The sequence below is a fragment of the Heteronotia binoei genome, chromosome 5, assembly GCF_032191835.1.
Source record: "Heteronotia binoei isolate CCM8104 ecotype False Entrance Well chromosome 5, APGP_CSIRO_Hbin_v1, whole genome shotgun sequence".
Classification (NCBI taxonomy): Eukaryota; Metazoa; Chordata; class Lepidosauria; order Squamata; family Gekkonidae; genus Heteronotia; species Heteronotia binoei.
This window is the reverse complement of record NC_083227.1, coordinates 95044485-95064200: the sequence shown is the minus strand read 5'-3', so window position 1 is coordinate 95064200 and position 19716 is coordinate 95044485. Positions and strand designations below refer to the sequence as shown.

At 40.3% G+C, this 19716-nt stretch overlaps 1 protein-coding gene across 13 annotated transcripts in view; it reads right to left on the bottom strand.

Moving 5' to 3' along the window:
- The window catches only part of IQSEC1 (IQ motif and Sec7 domain ArfGEF 1), a 328187-nt gene that overhangs the window by 23473 nt on the left and 284998 nt on the right, over positions 1–19716 (bottom strand). For all 13 annotated transcript variants that reach the window (XR_009555442.1, XR_009555443.1, XM_060239843.1 and 10 more), the window contains 4 exons: positions 14158–14297; positions 8870–8899; positions 5950–6075; positions 1553–1652 (listed from right to left, as the gene is read on the bottom strand). Coding sequence is in view for 11 of the 13 variants with exons in the window: in XM_060239843.1 (XP_060095826.1) it covers positions 1553–1652; positions 5950–6075; positions 8870–8899; positions 14158–14297 (396 nt within the window). In the remaining 2 variants the exon portion in view is untranslated. The remainder of the gene's footprint in view (positions 1–1552; positions 1653–5949; positions 6076–8869; positions 8900–14157; positions 14298–19716) is intronic.

Here is a 19716-nt window from a genome sequence, read left to right as displayed (position 1 = left end):
ATGGCCCTGCACTTCTTTTTGGAAACTGCTGACAGGATAAGAATCTGAAGGAATATAAGCATTGCAAGCCAACCTCCACTTTCCTCTAGATCTCTTGAATGTGTACATGTCCCAATCTCTTTAGAGCTCTCAGAAAAAACAACTTAAGGCTGCGTCAGAAGGCATACTCTCCAAGTTCTGACTGCACCTCTGATTTCATCCATTTTTTTTTTGTACTGGAGAATTTTGATCAACCATCTACCTGTAACATGCTTCACCATGCACTCACTCCATGGTTGACCATCCAGATTATTCCTGCATGGCAACACAGAGTGTTCAGTTGGGCAGCATTTTTGGGGGGAGGTTTCACACAACTGCATAAGTGCCCAGCTGAAGTACCAGCTCCTTTTCAACAGCTCCGCAATCCCTCGCCAAGTGCTATGATCACTGGTTCCTATACAACTGTATTTCTCTGTCAGAAACCACTCCCTTTCCCACTCTTTTAACAGGGAAGTTTTCCTTTTCTCCCTCTCCCCTCTTCCAACCACAGCAATATTGTAAAGTGGCTTGGATTAAAGTTCTGGGGGTGGAATCCTGGCCGCCAGTATGGTAGCCTAAACAGGGACTATTTCCAGCACCATCCCAACCCAAGAAGTGGCAGAAAGGGTCTTTTACCTGAATCTGTCACTCAAAAGCAACCCACCCCCTCCGGAGGGGCTCCCAATCTTGATGGAATATTTCGGTGCTGAAACAAGCAAGCAGTTATATGCAACCAGGAGCGAATATGTGATTATGTGCACATCGCTGACAAAAAAAAAGAAAGGAGCAAAAACAGAATGGACGATCCAGATTTCCTGAATGGTTTTAGATTGCAATGGGAGTGTTCATGTATTGGGAAATCTGGGGCGGAGCGGGCTGCCTGGTAAAGCCTGGACATTGCCAGTGTCAAAAAAACCTTACTCAGAGAGGGGTGACAATGGGAGGCTGATGACTACGAGATGGAGTAGGGATGATGCTGTCTAATTGTGCATTTTAAATCTGGAGGGTAGCAGCAATGATAGACCAAACAGCATGTCTGACCACACCCAAACTCTCACTGAACAGTTTGAATCCCATTGTGGTTCACAAATGTTCAATCAGAAAAGGAACTATTTGATGAAGTGTGCATGTACACGGAAGTTTATACCCAGAATAAGCTTTGTTGGTCTTAAAGGTGCCACTGGACTAAAAATTTGTTCTACTGCTTCAGACCAACATGGCTACCCACCTGAATCAATCAGAAAAGCTTACATCTTTTATTTTTAAGGACTATGAATGACAAACCAACTCTGTTCCCTAGAAACTTTAGAATGAATGAACTGATAAGCAAAATTACACTGTTTTATAAATATGAAATGTCAGATTTGGATTACATGCCTGTGTGGCAATATGCTCCCTCCAAGCACTTCATTGTATCATGGGAGATTTACTTACCTGGTCCAGGTTTCCAGCCAGTAGATCTCAATGAGGAGTTCAGATTTACAGCTTTATTCCCAACTCATAACATCATATGACAGGTTAAAAACACACTTACACTGATTCTCAAAAAGGAGGACCTGCATTCCATATAGGGAAAAGGACTGACGAAAACTGTAGGTGACCGAATTCTTTTTCTTCTGAAAGATCTTGGTGACCTAAACATTTCAGCAGACACAAAATTTAGATGTTCTCTGAACAGAAGGATAGCGACACAAATTCTCTCACTAACTCAACCACGTTCCTCTCAATATCCCAATAAACAATGCAAAGAAAATTCTACCTAGAATATCCCACAAGCTTAATAAAAGATAGGCTGGTAAAAGGCATTCCATTTCCTAACTAAATGTGGGCTGCTCCTTAATTTTAAATAGCTTGGCTATGCTCTCCAAACTCCTTCACATGAAAAAATGGCACAGAGAGGTAGAAAATAGGGACTTTTAACCATTTTCCCTTGAGCCACTTTTGTACTGAAAATCGGGGTTGTACTGGCTCTCGTATTTCAAGGAGGTCTCCCATCCAAGTACTTCCCAGAATTGACCCTGCTTAGCTTCTAAGATCTGACAAGATCTCTGCTCGTCACAATAAGACACCCTATTCAGTACTTTGGGAGTTATTGCTGGATGATATTTGGGCTGCTGAAACAGCCCCCAAGGAAGATGGGTCACCTGACTCTGCAGTGCTAGCAAGCACCACAGGAGGCCACTTGATTTAGCTTGCTCAAGACTACCAGCCCAAGGCAAGTTACCCCTAGATTCCATAATACTATCACGGTTCTCAGAATTATGAAACACAGTAAATTCTTTGGTATTCAGGTGACAGGAGCTTTGCTAAAACTATATAGAGCTTCAATTCACACCTGGAGTTCAAATTTAAAAAAGAATTCCATTGTTATTATTCAGGATTCTGTTATTTATGCATGAAACATGAACAGCACATAAAGAGCATAGTGGCTACAACAGTGACAGCTTCCACACCTGGGTGGCTTTCAGAGATGGTAAGGTTGCTTGTGGAATCATATGTGAAACTGTCCTTGCAAGAAAGATTTCAGATAGCAGGAAGTAATCTATTTAACTTCCAGCACTTCACAGTGTCCCCCTGTCATCTGGGTCGATCATCAAGTGTCTAGGTGTGATGCCTCCCTTTCAATGACTGTCCAGGTTGCAAACATGATTAAACTGGCATTTACCATCTGTGTCAGATTAAGCAGTTGGTCCTCTTCCTGGATCCCCCCAACCTAGCCACAGTGATCCACGTGATGGTTACCTCTACACTGGAGCACTGTAAGTTACTCACTCTACATGGGGCTGTTCTGGAGACTGATCTGAAAACTGCAACTGATCCAGAATGCAGTTGTATGTAGTCGGACCAGAATTTCTATTAGAGCCCATATCCAGGCAGTACTCCACCAGCTGCACTGGCTCCAGATTGAAATTTGGATCAGTTTTAAGGTTTTGAATGTTAACCTTTAAAGCCCTACAAGGTCAAGGTTTGGGACCATCTCTCCTGGTACATCCCCCCAAAAGTGTTACAGTCCAGCAATACGAACCTCCTGGTGATTCCTGGCCCAAAGAGTGTTTGGGTGTCCTTGACCAGAACCAGGGCCTTCTCAGCCCTGGCTCTAGCCTGGTGGAACATTCTTCCGGGTGAGGTTTGGGCCCTGCAGGATCCCATGCAGTTCTGCAAGGCCTGTAAAACAGAGTTGCTCTGCCAGGCCTACAATTAAGGGCAGTGACAGGTTTATGCAGCAGACTGGCCTCCATTTCTTCTTTTGTTTCTCCTTTCCCTTCTCCTTCCTAACAGATAGATTTTAAGATATTTACACTCCCTGGGATCTTATGCCATCGATTAGTTTAAAAATGCTGCTGTGTTTTATCTCATTTATCGTACATGGAATTGCTATATATATTTTAAATGTATAATGTGTTTTTATATATGATGTTACCTGATCTGAACCCTGTTTGCAGGGGAAGAGCTATAAATTGAATAAATAGTTAGCTGTGGTTTCTGTTTCACATCTGACACCTCCCCCCCCCATCCCCAGTTATTATTTCATTGCTTTGGTGAGCATGGGTGATGATGCATAGAAGGAGTGCAGTACTACAGCCTTTTAAAAAATCTCCACATATTTGCCTAGCCACCGCAGAACAATCCCACTCCTTCCCGTAAAAAAAGGTGGGACAAATCATGAGGGATCAGGGGAAGACATACTCAGACATTTCACAGATACTGTAGAGGGTCATGTTACTTTTTTTGGGTAGAAAAAGCCCAGCAGGAATCATTTGCATATTACACTACACCTCCTGATGTCACTGGAAGTGACATCACCTATTCAGTAGATTACTTTCTGCAAACTGACACAAAGCAGAACAGTGCCATCAGCTGCATTTCATGGATGTGTGTTCTCAAACAGTCCAATGAGAGACCTTGTTTCACCCCCCCCCCCAACACGGCGGAGAGAGAGAGCCACGTGCAGTAGAGTGGACAGCAGCAGGCCTAGCTTCTCCTGGGTGGGGGCATTCATGGGTGGCTCTTTGTCTCTCACTCTCTCGCAAGCCTATTGAAGGCTGCAGGCAGTGGAGTGCATGGTTTGGGAGCGTGTGGCTGCCTAGTGCCTTCCCTCTGCTGGAGACTGGCTAAAAACTGGGCCAAATCCATATGTGCCACTTACAGTGCTTTTTGGCCTTTCTTCCACTCTTGGTGTGCACAAGCAAAAATCTGAAAGGCAGTTCTAAATTTACTCAACAAAAAATGTAAGCTACTGACCAATTTACTAAGAAGTATATAGAATGTCCAAATGTCCAAAACATGTATATTCAAGTCCCAAAGTAGTGTGGTGACAAGCTAATCGATTAAGTACTTGTTTCTTTCCAGTCTTCATCAGACCTGGGACCAATATTGATTCAATTATATAGATTCTTTACACAGCAATTTCACATTGGCTACAGCTCAGTATGTAGCTTCTTGCGCACATACTGGCTTGTCACCACACTACTTTGGGACTTGAATATACATGTTTTGGACATTTGGGCTGATTTCTATATATTTCTTAGTAAATTGCATTTTTGCAATTTTTTGTTGTGTAATCCATTATAGTGACCTCTCTCAGATTGTATTCAGTTCTAAATTTACTGGCATTAAGTTTCTCATGTATTAAAAACAGTAAGAAGTTTTGAACCAGTGTCTACCATATTTCTGCACTGACTGATTATCATGCAAAAAAACTGCTTTGCGATCAACATTCCTGTACTTCATGTTTATGCACATAATCACAATGCTATTTATGTCTACCTTAAGCACTCTACTTTTAATTCAAAGCCATATTTCTTCCTTGTTTCAGAATAAGATGAAATTCTATGGACTTCAGTGGACAGAAATATTCTGCTGTATTGAAACCAGAGTTATTAACCTTTGTAAGGAGCTGCCTATGGGTATGGCAATCTGTGGGACTTTAGGAAACTAAATTCTTTAGGTAGTTTTGGAATAAAAAACCTTGAATAACCCAACAATAATTTCTTTTGTGTGACCTGACCTACAGAATAGAGAGAAGAAAAGGCAAAGAAAACATGACCTTTGAACATACTAGGAAATCTTAGCACAAAAACTTTCAGCTGTGCTGCCAAAGCAAACCAGCAAGAATATCAGCACAAAGTTTAGCCTCTCTCCTTTGCTTTAGAAAGCAAAATAATTTTGAAGTACCATTTTACAGTGGTACCATTCTATAGAAGACAGAAAGTTTAGTCTAGCATTTACTTGCTCTAGTTCAAATGAGTTTATGTGGAGCAGTTCAAACTATCATAGGATTATGAGTCTGCTTTGGCGGGAAGGGTGGGATACATATTAAATATTATTATTATTATTATATGTTGTCTTTTTAGAGGACATGACCTCTTTTTTGTGTGTCCATCTTCTTTTGGGCTCTTTTTAAAGAACTGATGCAAATCTCTTTTTGGTCTAGAGGATTACAAATATTCCTAGCTAGTACCAATTAAAATTGCTGGGATATTTAAAACGAGTTTTGTTGTAGTAATCACTTGTTTGAAGTAGTCAGTCAGCAAATATGTCCTCTTTTTGCTTTTCAAAATATGGTAACCCTACAGTACTGGTACAAGGGAGTTTTCTGCTAGCCAGGTTGTTTTTGTGTGTGTTGTTGCTGTGGTTGTTTTTGGTGAGGGAACAATGGGTGGGAGGAATCGTTGTACACAAATAAATGACCAGGAGTTTAGCTTTTTAAAAAACAAACAAACAGAAAGGGCTCTGTACATGCAGACTGGGCTTGCTGGATTAGAGATGGGAAAGCTGCATACAACAGACAATTCTGAATGCAGGTACAAGCACATGGAAACCTGCAGGATCTGTACATCTAGATTGGATCTGATGACTGCTTCTTAGCAAGACTTCCTACTTAATGGAGTCTCTGTGTTAATATCAACATTATTTGATAAAAATACCTACCACAAGGAGATCGTTAAACAAAAATATTTCTCGCTGGTGCAATCCAAGCTTCTGAGGTTTGTTTGGATCTGGAACTTCAAACAGTCTACAGTAGCAAACAAGTCTTCGATGTGGTAGAGAGAGAACCTGTAATAAATGATTAAAGTTAAATGCTGACCTCTATTAATAAAAAATACTTTAGGTGAAGTCCTTTGTAAACAACAATTAAAAGAACACAAACTAAAGAGAGGATTCTATGATGCACTTGGATGGATCCTTTCACTGAATTATTTTGTTTCCGAGTTTTATTTTTCTTTCTTTGCTGTTATGCTCATACTTTAGTGCTATCCTTTTAAACTTAGCTCATGAAAAGTTTTGGTCAATATTACTACAATTAGCACCTTTCCAATAGTAGATGGCCTTTCTTCAGCATAAGATGTAATATTTACTAATACAATTGATTGATTCATTGACTGGTTCATTCATTCATTCTGTAGGGGCTTGATTTCTGTGTTTCAGAGTCAATACAGGCTTTCCATTGCCTTTTCTAGCTTGGTGTTGTGTTGGTGTTGTGTTGTGTTGTACTGTTATCGATGTGTTGTGTTGTTGTTGTTGATTGGCCTAGAGCCGTATTAAACTGACTGACTGACTGACTGACATTGCCTTTTCTACAATACAACTAAGTTTTATGTATATTATTTGAAGGATTAAAAACACATTCTAAATACAAAGCAATAAGCAAATACATTAAAATATTTGTTTACATTTTTATTCAGGACCACTGCATGCATGAAAATTACCATCTGAAGGCAGAAGATGGGCAAGCAGTTTTTTTTCTCCTAACTGTAAAAGGCCAAAAAAGAACTTAAAGGTCTGTGATGGTGTGAAGAAAACTTTTCAAGTAACCTGGTGAACTGCTCAACATGATCCACCATGTGGTAAATGCTGTAACATGGTGTAATTTAAAGTTTGTTTCATACAAAGAACATTATGTATTTGCTTCCTTAGAGTAGCAGACACTCTCCAAGTTTAACTAACAGGGCCCAGAGTGTAAAGAAACTACTGCAATGCAGAAAATGACCATGTGGCTTTCCAGAATTTCAAAGATCTTCAACAAGGTCACTGCTGGACATCTACTTTCTCTATTAATGCAAAAATTATTACAAAATTATGCCTTTCTAGTCCTAGTATTTTAACTAGATAAGAATATCAAAAAGGTTTAGATTGTACATATAAAATCAGGAAGCAGTAAAGGGGAACTTTCTTGCTTAACATGAATTTTAGTCCATGGGGGAATTAATGTTTTCTAGAGGTAACTTCATTACAAAATGCTTCAAAGTAGCAAGACTTCATTGACTAAGCAGGAAACCATGAACTGCTCTGAAAGTTTTGTGTACTGTAACGTTCCATTTATTATATTTATTTATTTATTTATTTAATCAAATATAGTGATGAGATTTCACAAGACTATTAGAAAATATACAAAGATCTCAATTCTGCACTACTGAACTTGTTATCAATGCTAGTAAAATCAGTCATAACAATATACCAGCATTTACTATGCAAAAGCCTTCACCTATATCCTACTCCCTCTGTCTATAGTATCCTACTGTCTATAGTAATAATTCTCTTATCACCATAGCCAAATTAAAGATGGCCATTGGCTAATATTTCTGGAACAATAGAGGGGGAGGGAGGGGAGAGAGAGGGGGAAAGAAAGCAACTTTAACTTTAAATGCATTCTCCAAGCAACTGGCTGGCTAAGGTTTGGAGAAGCAATTAAAAGAGACAAATGCTTTCACCAAGCTGGCCCAACAGGGCAGTGGGAGATTCAAGAGCCACACAATATGTGTAAAAGAGCCATATGTGGCTCCCAAGCCACAGTTTGGCCACCCCTGTTTTACAGTATGCAATAAACAATTCCTTTCAAGCCTGTGTATCACAGCTTTGACACCACAATGACAAGAGCATCAGTTTTGTACCCTTCTTTTAGACTTTTCACAAGCTTCCATTGTTCTTTTATCTAATCCTCTGCTTTGCCAGCAGCGATCACTGTGCTCTACTGTGTTCTTTAGGATGGCAACTACGGAACAATGGCTTCATGTTTTCATCTGTTGGCCCATTCTATTTCAAATGCCTCCTAATTTAGTTACGTGTCAGCAGGCATAATGTTAGCGGCAACGGTTTTGAAATCAGAATAGTGTTGGTATTGTTCATAAACTCCAAACAAATAGATCAGTTACACCTTACAAATCATACTGAAAAAAACAGCCATAGTGAAGAAAATAGATATGTGTGCATGTCCCACACTCCCATTGAATAGTGTATACTGGAGAGCAAGATTTTGAAGTTTGGGATGGGATTTTTGAATTCATGATTCCTTATGGGACCACCTTTTCTTGTGGAAAAATAATCAAGTTTCCAGTGCTCACTCAGCAATAAAGGTTACTGGGAAGTTTGATGTAAATGTTAGCTAAAAACAGCCCAATTTATAAACACAGCCCGAAAACCTAATTATGCCTGTTGCCCAATTTATATGAAGCTGTATGCCACAGAGAAAGTACAGCTTCATTATGTAGTGGATTATGTCTATTAAATCATATCTGGAAGTCCCAGGCTAGTATGATCTCATCAGATCTCGGAAGCTAAACAATATTGGCCTTGGTTAGCACTTGGATGGGAGGCCATCAAGGAAGTCCAGGCTTGCCCACCTCTGTTTGTCTCTTGCCATGAAAACCCTTAACATGGCTGCCATGTCAGCTGTGAACCCTGACAGCCTTCCCTCCACCATTAGATCAGGTAACAAGAGTTTCTATCATTTGAATGTTATATCAAGAATCAAAATCTAGATAATATAAAAACGGGATAGTGTTTTCTGGCATTTAAAAAATGACTCTAAATCTATTCTGATTATACAACATAGATAATAGGAAATACTTACACAACCAAGTCCATGATGTAGAGATCCAATCTACAGTAGAAAGACATATATAAATTCACTGTATTTCAGAGAAACACAGAATTCTATCATACCTAATAAATACTCAAAAACATAGCCACAGCATAAAACAGCATAAAATATGGAGCAGTTTAAAATGAGTCTTAAAAATTTCTCAGGCTAAAAACAGACTATAAAACAACATTTTTTTTTAAAAAAATAAACCCCTTAATTAAAAGCCTTAGTAAACAGAAACATTTTGCCCTGGCATCTAAAAGAAAGCAGCACAGATATCAGGTGAGCCACAAGAACATTCCACAAACATAAACATTCCAACAAATGTTCTCTCCAAGCCTCTTTTGCACAGCTGAAATGTTATTATTTATTTATTTTATTTATAGCCCGCCCTTCCTCGAATGGACTCTAAGCAGGTAACAACAATAAATTAATACAAAGTTATTAGATTCATATAATAAAAGAGATTCATATAATAAAACAATATAACAGTCTAAAAACAAACTCTAATTCTGCAGTTGCTGGTATCAGTTGCCTCCACTCCTCCCATACATCCCCCAGCTTGGTATTATGTGGAAATATGATGCTAATTCAAATGATTTTTTATAGAAAATTTACTTTTTATTATAGATACAAGCAAGGATCTCACAAGGAAGTGTGGGGTCAGGTCACTTTATTTCCCCCGTATCCTCTTCCCCTGATCTTGACAACCCCCACTTCTAGGGTTGCCAGCCTCCAGATGGGGCCTGGAGATATCCTGGTTTTACCACTGAGCCCCAGCTGGCAGAGATCAGCTCCCCTAGAGAAAATGGCTGCCTTGAAGGGTGAACTCTATGGCATTGTACCATGCTTAGGCCCTTCCCCTCCCCTCCCCTCCCCAAACCCCAACCCTCTCCCAGACCCACTAGCAAAGTCTCCAGGTATTTTCCAACACAGACCTGGCAACCCTACCCACATCCTCTACCCCTTTACATGATTCCTTCTCTTCTTCCGACACACCAATGAACCTATCTTTTATCTCCCTCCCGACAAGTTTTCAGCTTTATTTTTAACTTCATTTATATGCCAACTTTCTCCCCAATGGGGACCCAAAGTAGCTTACATCATTATCCCCTCCTCTGCTTTATTCTCACAACAACTCTATGAGGTAGATTAGACAGATAGCGTTGGCCAAGGTCATCCAGCAAACCTCCATGGCAAAGTGGAGATCTGAACTTGGGTCTCTTAGATCCTAGTCCAACACTAACCACACTGCCACAATGGCTCCCAGCTTTCCCTTCCTCTGGCAACTCTCCCTAAAAGTTGCAAAAGATTTTCATTAGAAAGTTCCTCAGGTAAGTTGTGTAGTGTGGCCACTGCTGCTGGACCAGGTGACCTGTGTGGCCTCAAGTCATAGCACTAAATACACGGATCTAAGTGCTTGAGATCTTAAGAGGCTTTAATTTTCAAAAATACAGGCAATGCTTCTGTTATTATGGAAGGTTTAATTCCACCCCCCAATATTTCTTTTCATTATATATTTCAGATTTTTCTGCAAACCTGGGATCATCGTTGTTCATGGCTACAATCTGTGGGTTTTAAGAATCCACAGATGGGTCCATGTTAAGAATTCGATATACTAACAAACAGGGAACCTGCAAGGACTTGCAGGGGACACCTCATTCTTCCCTGGTTTCTTGTCCCTACATTATTTCATCTTTCCCTCCTCCCCCCCCCCGCCCCCGCTTTCGTCACTTCCTTCTCTCCTTCTAGCTCACCAACGTTTCCCTACCCCATCATTACCTTAATTAAGTGGTGTTAAATGTCTGGCCCATAGGCCACAACTGGCCCATCCAGGGCTTTAATCAGGCCCATGGGTCTCTTTTCTCCCCATTCCCCCCCCCCCCCCCGTCTTCACCCTTTGAAGCTCTGAGGCTGCTGAAGTTCCCAGCTTCTTCTTCTTTGACTTTGCAAGCTGAAGCAGGAATCAAGTCTGGGCTTGCAAAGCTGCAAGGAAAATACAAAATGGATTTTCCATTAAAGTCTCTGTGCCCAGATAGACTACTAGTCTATCTGGGCACAGAGACCTTAATGGAAAATCCATTCTGTGTTTTCCTTGCAGCTTTGTCTGTGCTGCAATGTATTTTAATGGAGTGGAGCTCAGTTTCATTTTCAGCATTTATATGACCAGCGAGAAACTGTTCCTTGCTGGAGTTGTGTGACTTTGCAATTAAAGGGCTGATGCTTTGAGCCAGTGTGTCTCTGCTGAATGGACCTTAGAACTGGTGCCTGGGGAGTACACTAACCTGGGAACCCACAGCCAAAGGGGGATATTACACTGAACAGCCATTGCCAATCTGAATAGACCTGGGGGCAGAGGGGAGAAGCTTGCAATGTCCAGCCATTTCATGTTTTCCTAAGCCCAGAATATTTTATATTTTTGGTTTATATTTTTAGTTTCTGCTGTGAGCCTTGTGATTTTTCTTGATGTTTTATTTTTAAAACTGCATTGTCAAATCCCACTATTTCCCCACCTTTCCATTTTAAACAAAGCATTGTTAAAGTTTTAAGCATGTTTGTATTTTAAGTAAAAAATAATATCTTTAAATTGTGTTTCTCTGTATCCTTTGTAAGTTTTATATCTCTACCACCAGGCATTATATTTTATTATATGCATGGTCTGGCCTCACAATTTGTGTTAGATCCAGCTCTCGTAACAAATGAGTTTGACACTTCTGTCTTAATTATTTCTTTATTAAATTTATTTATACCATGCCTTTCTCCCAAATGGAGATACAAAGCAGCTTACAAAATTATCTTATCTTCCATTTTATCTCCACAACAACTCCACAAGGTAGGTTATTCTGAGAGTGAGTGATTGGCCCCAGGTTGCCCAGGAAGCTTCCATAGCAAAGTGGGAGTTTGAACCTGCATCTTTCAGGTCTGTCACTTTTACCACAACCATCACACTGGCTTTTGTACAATGACTGCTGTTGAGTGGTAGTAATAGGTTGCTAGGTGCTGAACTTGCGTGAATTGTGAAAATCGCATTTTCAGATTTTTCTGCAAATCTTGGGGTTTCTCCCGAGATTTGGCAGAAAAATCTGGGTTGTCTGTTCATGGTCCCAATTCTTCAGTTTAGGTATCCATAAATGGGGTCATATTGAGAATAAGATATATTGATTAGTTCTGTTTTTTGAAATACTGTTTTCCACCATAAATGGCAATAATATTTCTACAGTACACAGCCTATTTATATCCAAATAATTGCCCGTGAATGGGCTAAAATATACCCAAACTATTTTAGAATCCACATCCTTTTGCAGACCAAGAATAGACAGATTACTACATATAGAAAGGCACTCTCAATGTCTGCCACACAACTATGTAATTCCCTTTCCTCAAAGTCTTGCAACAAAGTTTAGTGGGATCTCTTTCTTTGTGCTGATTTTCTATTCTTAGGGTTAAGCCAAAATGTTGAGAAGAGAGGTTTTAGAACCATTTTACCATTTACATAGGATGTGTCAAAACTCTGTTTTAGAAAAAAAAAATTCTTAGGGGGACAAATTTCAGAGCAAATGGTTATCTTTTGAAGAAATTTACCTATCAAGATTTCTAGGCTGGTTACCTTTTCTAGCTATAAATTTAGAGGGAAAAGGGCAGACTGGTACAGCACATGCATACAGAATGGACTAAATTCAGTTCCTGGTATAGGTGAATGGTAACATGGATGGAAGAGAGCTGTTGTCAGAGCAGACAATACTAGGCTAGACAGACCAGTGGTCCAACAGTATAAGGCCAAGTGCAGTGGCCTGGAAGAAGGAAGAAAATGCTTTACCCTGTTTCATTTCTTCATTGTTCATTCCTACCAATAATATATGCCTTTTCATTATTTAAGCTGACCAAAATAAATATACCTTGCCAAAGACTGAGTTATACACATGCATTTATTTGTGATAATAATGGAGATACCAATATGTTTACTTCTCAACATGGCCAAATACACAAGTACTTAAATCCAGAGACTGGAGCCATGAACAAAAATGACAGATCTTTCAACAGACCTGAAAATATCCCAGGTTTAGAGAGAAATCTGAAATCTTAAAAAAAAAATACAACAGTTCCTGTAGTTTTAAGAAATGTATGCCCTCAGCTAATACATGCAACCACAACAGTATTGCTAGACTTGGTTTCTGTAAGAAAAAGTCATGGCCCTTTCTAACAGTTTTTTTTTTTTTTTTTGCATTTGAGGAAGGACTTACTGGGGCCAGGCCAGGCAGCAACCACCAGGCAACTTCCTAACATACAACTTACGTGACTTAACCAGGCATGGCTGCCTACTACAGTTAAAAAACAGCCGTTCCATGAAAGCCAGTGAGGTGTAGTGGTTAGAGTTTCAGTCTAGGATCTAAGAGACACAGGTTCAAATCACCAATGCCATGGAAGCTCACTGGGTGAACTTGAGCCTGTTACACATTTTCAGCTTTGCTTACCTCCCAGGGGTGTTGTGAGGACAGAACACAGGAAAGCAGAATGATGAAAACTGCCTTCGGTCTTCATTGTAAAGAAAGGTGGGGTATAAACAAAGTAAATAAATAATAAATATAGCTGAAGATGGGGGGCGGGGGGGGGGGAGACAGATGCTAGGTTGGTGGGTGGGTGGAAAGGAGAAGATATAGGAGCTGCCAAGTACAGGGAATGAGGAAATAGTGTGGGAAGGTGGTATGGGGTAAGTGAGGTGCCTTCCATAAATACTCGCAAGCTCCCCAACACACAACTGGGCCTGGCTCAGCAGCTGGCACCACACAGCTGGGCCACAAACTTCTCAAGCAGAGTCTTCCAGGGTGAGGAAAAGGGAATGGGCTATGAGGGTTTTCAGGGAAGGGAAGAGGAAATGGGGGGGGGGGGGAATAATGCCCCCCACAAGTCCTTGTGGGTCTCCTGCTTGTAAATTCCTTTACTTTTTATTGATGTATTTCTTCTGATTTGTTGAGTCTAGCTTCTGGAGTGGATAGAGGCTGATTTAAGCAACCAGATTCTGTGCTTGGTTTTATAGCCTATTTCTAAATTAAAGCAATTCCTTTTCTATAGGATTCTTGTAATGATGGCTTTTCACACTACCGTATTCATGACGGCTGTGTCTTTGACAGTTTGATTTTTCACTATTAGGTTTGTTTTTTTAAAAAAAAAACCCTTTAAACTGAAATCCAATTTTCAAGAAATAGCACTGACCCTAAAGCACAGATAGCACCCTCTTCCCCAAAATTCTCAAATATGTGATATTTCACCCAACTTACCGGTTTCTTTCCTACAATGAGTTTTTCAACCTTTTGCACCTGAGATACATGATCCTCATTTGTCTTGAGTTCCCGCTTTCGGATTCTCTCATAAATTCCAATAAGCATCTCTCGTGGGATGTCTTCACCATCATCAACACCTACAAAATATAAAGGAAATAGTTCCCAATGCACAAACAGAAGTGCCTCCATTTTATTTTATTATAATGCCTTTCTAATGAAAGGCAAAACAAAGGTACAATTCAGGCTCACACAATTAAGGTGAAGGGCTGGTTATAATTACTATTGCCTCTGATATAGAAGCCCAAGTCACTGTATGATGTGATCCAACACCTCCATTTTACAATTAAAGAATTAAACTTCTCACATCAATCATTACTTTTATTGTTGCAGTCTGATTATTTTAAACACAGATCTAATCGTTAATTAGAACAATTATGCAGTGGTCATGTATTCATATGAAAAATTTTTTGGGTTTTTTATATGCCCACAAATGAAAATGTATACAAGTTTTTGAACGGTGAAGTACTAAGAACAAATATGGATATGCTTAAGAAAGAATGAACTCTGTGTGCATGTGTGTCTTTGTGTGTGAGAGACAGATGAGACCACACAAGTCACAAATTTGATTAGAAACTCCCAAAAATTGATGAACCAAACATGTTGTGACAACATGGATAAATTTTTGCATAAAGCAAGAAGGTCCAGCTTCAACTCTCAGAGATGGTCCTGATCCTTTCCCCACAGCAAAACATCTTGTGCTGCCAAGGGGATCACATAGTGGCCATGGAGAAGGAGGATGTGGAATACAACAACAGTTGTGAAGATGTTGTGTTGGATCCCACAGTAAATCTCCATGGACAGAAGGGATCTGAGATCAAACCCAATTTTTTATTTCTAAATTAACTTTTGAATCCAGAGTGTGGTTTATTCCACAGAGTAATACTTTTAAAAAAATCTGTCCAGGCATTCCTTTTTGCAGTTGTCTCCTCCTATGGTAGGGGCAGGCAGCACAAGTAAAATAAAGAAATTAATCTTCATGAGCACCCTGAGGCATCATTTAGACTTGCTGAGCCTGTGGGCACTTTGAAAATATTGAGTGGATAATATTACCAACTGGCTACCATGTAGGCTGGGTCTAATCACCAAACATAGGGACGTTCCTAGCCAAGCATGCTCCTGTTATTAAAACAGATGTTGCTGTATGAGTGCTTTCTGCAAACAAAAGGTGATGCACCTTCTGATGCACCTACTACTCAAAAGTTATGGAGGGAAGCCAGAATAAGTTCTTTGCTTTGGGAAAATGTGACTTAGAAAAAGAAGGAAGTGGGCTCTTGAAACCACATCTTGGGGCACCACGAGGTGGCCAGGCACCTCACTGACTTAAAAAGTGAGACTTCCTCAAATCATCACTAAGGCCTACTGAGTATGGCAAAAGGTGAAATGAGCACCATCATCAGACCTAACCCTAGGTTCATGGGCTTGGGAGTCAGTGACATGGCCTGTCAGTATTTTTATATATGGCTGTGAGGAATCTGAACTGTTAAGATGAGATAGTGACAAGGAGATAATTCATTAGCTGCCTTTTCCAAATTAGTATTTCTGCACTGTGAGTGGAGAATCTGTTAACTAATATATTCTCCACACGGGGAGGATATTGATAATGTTTGTGGCACAAGATATAACCTATAAAGTTTGCTTCTCATTAGGGTGTGTGGCGGTGGAAAACGCTGACAAGTTACAGCTGTCTTATGGTGACCCTGTAGTGTTTTCAAGGCACAATATATTCAGAGGTGGTTTGCCATTGATTGTCTCTGTGTCATGACCCTGGTATTCCTTGGAGGTCTCTCTTCCAAATACTAGCCAAGGCCAACCCTGCTTAGCTTCTGAGATCTGGTGAGATTGGACTAGCCTGGGCCATCCAGGTTGGGTATATGGATGTGTACTGTAATCTAAACTGTGGTTCTATCAACAATTAATACAGTGTTGTGTTCCCTGTGTATATTGGACAATGTCTGTCCCCACAGGCAAGACTGTACTATATATTTACTGGTGGGTGGAAGGGACCCTTAGTTATCTTCAGTTAGTAAGAAAAAAAATCAGCCATTGCTTTGCATGAAAACAAACAAAAACAAAACAAAAACTAACCACCACCACCCCCAAAAAACTTGATAAATGTGGTCATTATTGTATGTAGTCCTTGGAAACCTCAATAGTGCTTTGCTTGTGCAAACCTAAAAGTTACACTGCGCTTTAAATGAAAGAAAAATGGCCATAAGCCAGGTCTAAAAAAAGACTGGAGGACAACAATGAATGCAATGGGTTGGTAGTGACATTGTCTATATTCACCATAAAAGAAGAATGATCAAATGATGTCAATTCCAGAGTCAACACATAATAATGGGGAAAAGCCCTCTAGAAACACTTATTTGTTTAAATCAAGTATTTAAAAGATCTGCCAACCATAAAGATCACTGCTTCTGGCAGTGGATAGCTCAGCAAAGTAACATGAAAGCTATATAACCAAAAGAGCATTTGAATATACAGTTATCTTTAACTTCTGTATACAGTACTTGATTACCCCACTGCTCTCTCCTGTTTTCTTTCAGTACTCTTGACAGTTTATCATTATATCTCACTGACACAGATATAAAGTTTTAAGTAGATGTGAAGATGTGAAAAAGTCATTGTAAATAATATTTCCACGTGATATTTTAAGTAATTATGGAAGTAAGAAAGATGACCAGAAGAATTTCATAGAGAAGGTGAACTCAGATGATTACAGCACTGGGGAGGGGGGGGGGGGGAGAGGTGTACAACAAAAACTGGGAAATGCATAGATTTTCGTCTACACAATGAACAGTGATTACTTGGGGTCAAATCCAGTGCTTTCATAAATTGAGTAAATTCACAAAAGTCATTCTCATTAGCTTTCCTTTACCCAAGGTGTCCCCATGAGTCTCTCCCCACTCCAAGTCACTGAAGAGGTTGGGAACCCTAAAGAACTACATGCAATACAGCACCAGGCAGAAGTACAACAAAAATTGGGAACTGAATCAATTCACCCTCCATCTTGTGCAAACTTCACACCCTCATCCTCTGCCTGCACAAAAGAGAGGGAGAGTGATTAGGGGTGTGCATTCGGTTGCTGATTTGGCTGTATTCAGGCTGTATAGAGCTGAGTCAGATTCTCTGATATGATTCGAGTGCCAAACACAGCAGCTGCAAATGGCCGCCAACCAGGACAGGACACTTGGGTTTTAAAAGAAGCTTTTAAGTCTTCTGAGAAGTCAAGGCTGCTCAAGGGGAACCTTAATTTATGTGGCAATGAATTGCATGCCTCTAGTCTTCTTTTAAAAGCAAGCAGCTTGGGAACTTGTCACTGCACCATACTTACTCTAGTTCTTGGTTCTGGCATGGCGCGCACCCAAAGAAAGAAGCATTCCTATCTATCATAACCAATACTCCCTCTAAGCTGTGGAGCCTTATGAGCAAAATTTTTACTTCATGAGCTACTGGCATTAAAGTTGTGAGCTACTGCATACATTAGCTTGCTCTGGGACCATATTTCCTGAGCAAAAGACAAAAATGTGTGAGCCGGAGGCTAAAAAAACTGAGATAGCTCACACTAACTCATCTTAAAGGGAACACTGGTCAAAACAAAGCCAAGAGACCAGTCACTGCAAAAATACTCAAGACAAAGGAACCTCCAGGACTGAATAGAGATATCGACTTCCTATCTCAGTGGACAGAACAACTTGGTCAACTCTTAACTTTTCCCAGAATTCAGACTCTGTTGGTTTTAAAAGTGCCACTGGTCTCAAACTTGACCCAGCTTCTTTTAAAACCCAAGTGTCCTGTTCTGGTTTCCATTTTTTTCTTTCAGTGCAGTATTACAGGATTCCCCACATGTATTTCTTCCATAGGGCTGTGGTTCAATATGCAACTCCTTTGCTTGTGGAAAGTCCATGCCCCATCTCTGCTGCTTGGCACTAATGCATTCAATGCCCTGGTTTTGTGCTGCAGTCCTTACAGAAATCCCCCATTCCAATTTTTAAACCTGAGAGATTCTCTAATTTGAACTAAGGTCCTGTGCATTGCACTGCCATTGCCACAGTAGCACTTGTTCTGCTGGGCAACTATGTTCCTTACAAACTAGCACCCTCAGCACAGTTAACTTGACTGCAGAGATTCCCTAGGAGAATCTGACTGCTGCCTGGGGTAGGTTTTCCCATCACAGATGGTGCCCCTAGAGTTGAACCCCCTTTTGGGAGTTGGGGGTTCTGTGGGGGAGAGGCATCAGAAGCAGCATTGCAAATGTGATGCCTTGCACTCAAATCCCTCCCCCCCCCCTGAGTCACAAATACAGTGGGGAAAGTGACTGATTGCTTCCCCCCCATCATTGGGGAAAAGGGTCCTATTTGGGTGCCCCTAAAATTGGAACCCCTGGTCCAATCTTTTTGAAACTTGGGGGTTCTGTGGGGGAAATGATCCTTCAGCTGCCTGGCAAAAGTGAAGCCTCTACCTTAACCCCCCACCCCCGGCCACAATTCAGTATACCCTATTTTGCCATTGACTTCAATGGTCTATAGGGTATAATGGAGGGATGTGGGCACCCTCTTTGGGTGCCCTAGAACTGGACCCCTTGGTCCAATCTTTTGGAAACTTGGGGTTCTGTGGAAGAGAGGCTCCTGAAGATTCCTTGCAAATTTGGAGCATCTACCTCAAACTCCCTTCCTCCCCACCTGCAATTCATTATATCCTATTTTGCCACTGACTTCAATGGCCCATAGGGTATCATGGGGCCATATATTTGGGAATAGCTGATTTGGGAATTTCCAGATCAGATATGGCTACCAAATATGCTATTAGGAGATATTTGCCCCTCAAATTTTCAAGCCCCAAATACCCCTGAATCCGAATTTTCCCACTTTTTTTTTTGTTTTCATACCCTTAAGAGTGATTCCAGTGGATTCCCTATTTGTGCGGCAATGCATATTCCTAAGCCTGAAGAAAGGCGAAAATTAAAAATCAGTTCCAAAAACTCTCTCCATTCACAGAACCACTGAATCAACCCTTTGTCTTCTGCAATGAAATTGTTATAAACAAACACCACCTACTCTTCTTGGAAACTCTGGAAGCCCAGAACTGTTATTGTAGATTTCTAATAACCTATATTATGGCAAAGTTATTCACATGAATTTAAATGCTGGACTGTTTATTATCCAGGTGTAGGAACTATCTTACTAGTAACCCTTACTAATACAGGAATTAAAGATGTTATTGGGCAGTACTAAAATTAGTTCACATACACCAGTCTGCTAACCCACTGTCCAGTTAACATAGCAATAATAAACTTGGATTATGTATTTACTTTGGCTATGAAGATCTCAATCCAACAGCCTCCTCAGAGTTGTTATACTAATTCTCATGTGGAATGCATCCATACAAACATGTAAACTGGAACTGAACCAGGTCTTCCTTTTATGATTTTTGTACCCTACAACATCTTTCACAGAGCCATTCAACTTTCTCTGGATCCAGTACAAAGGAAGCAAG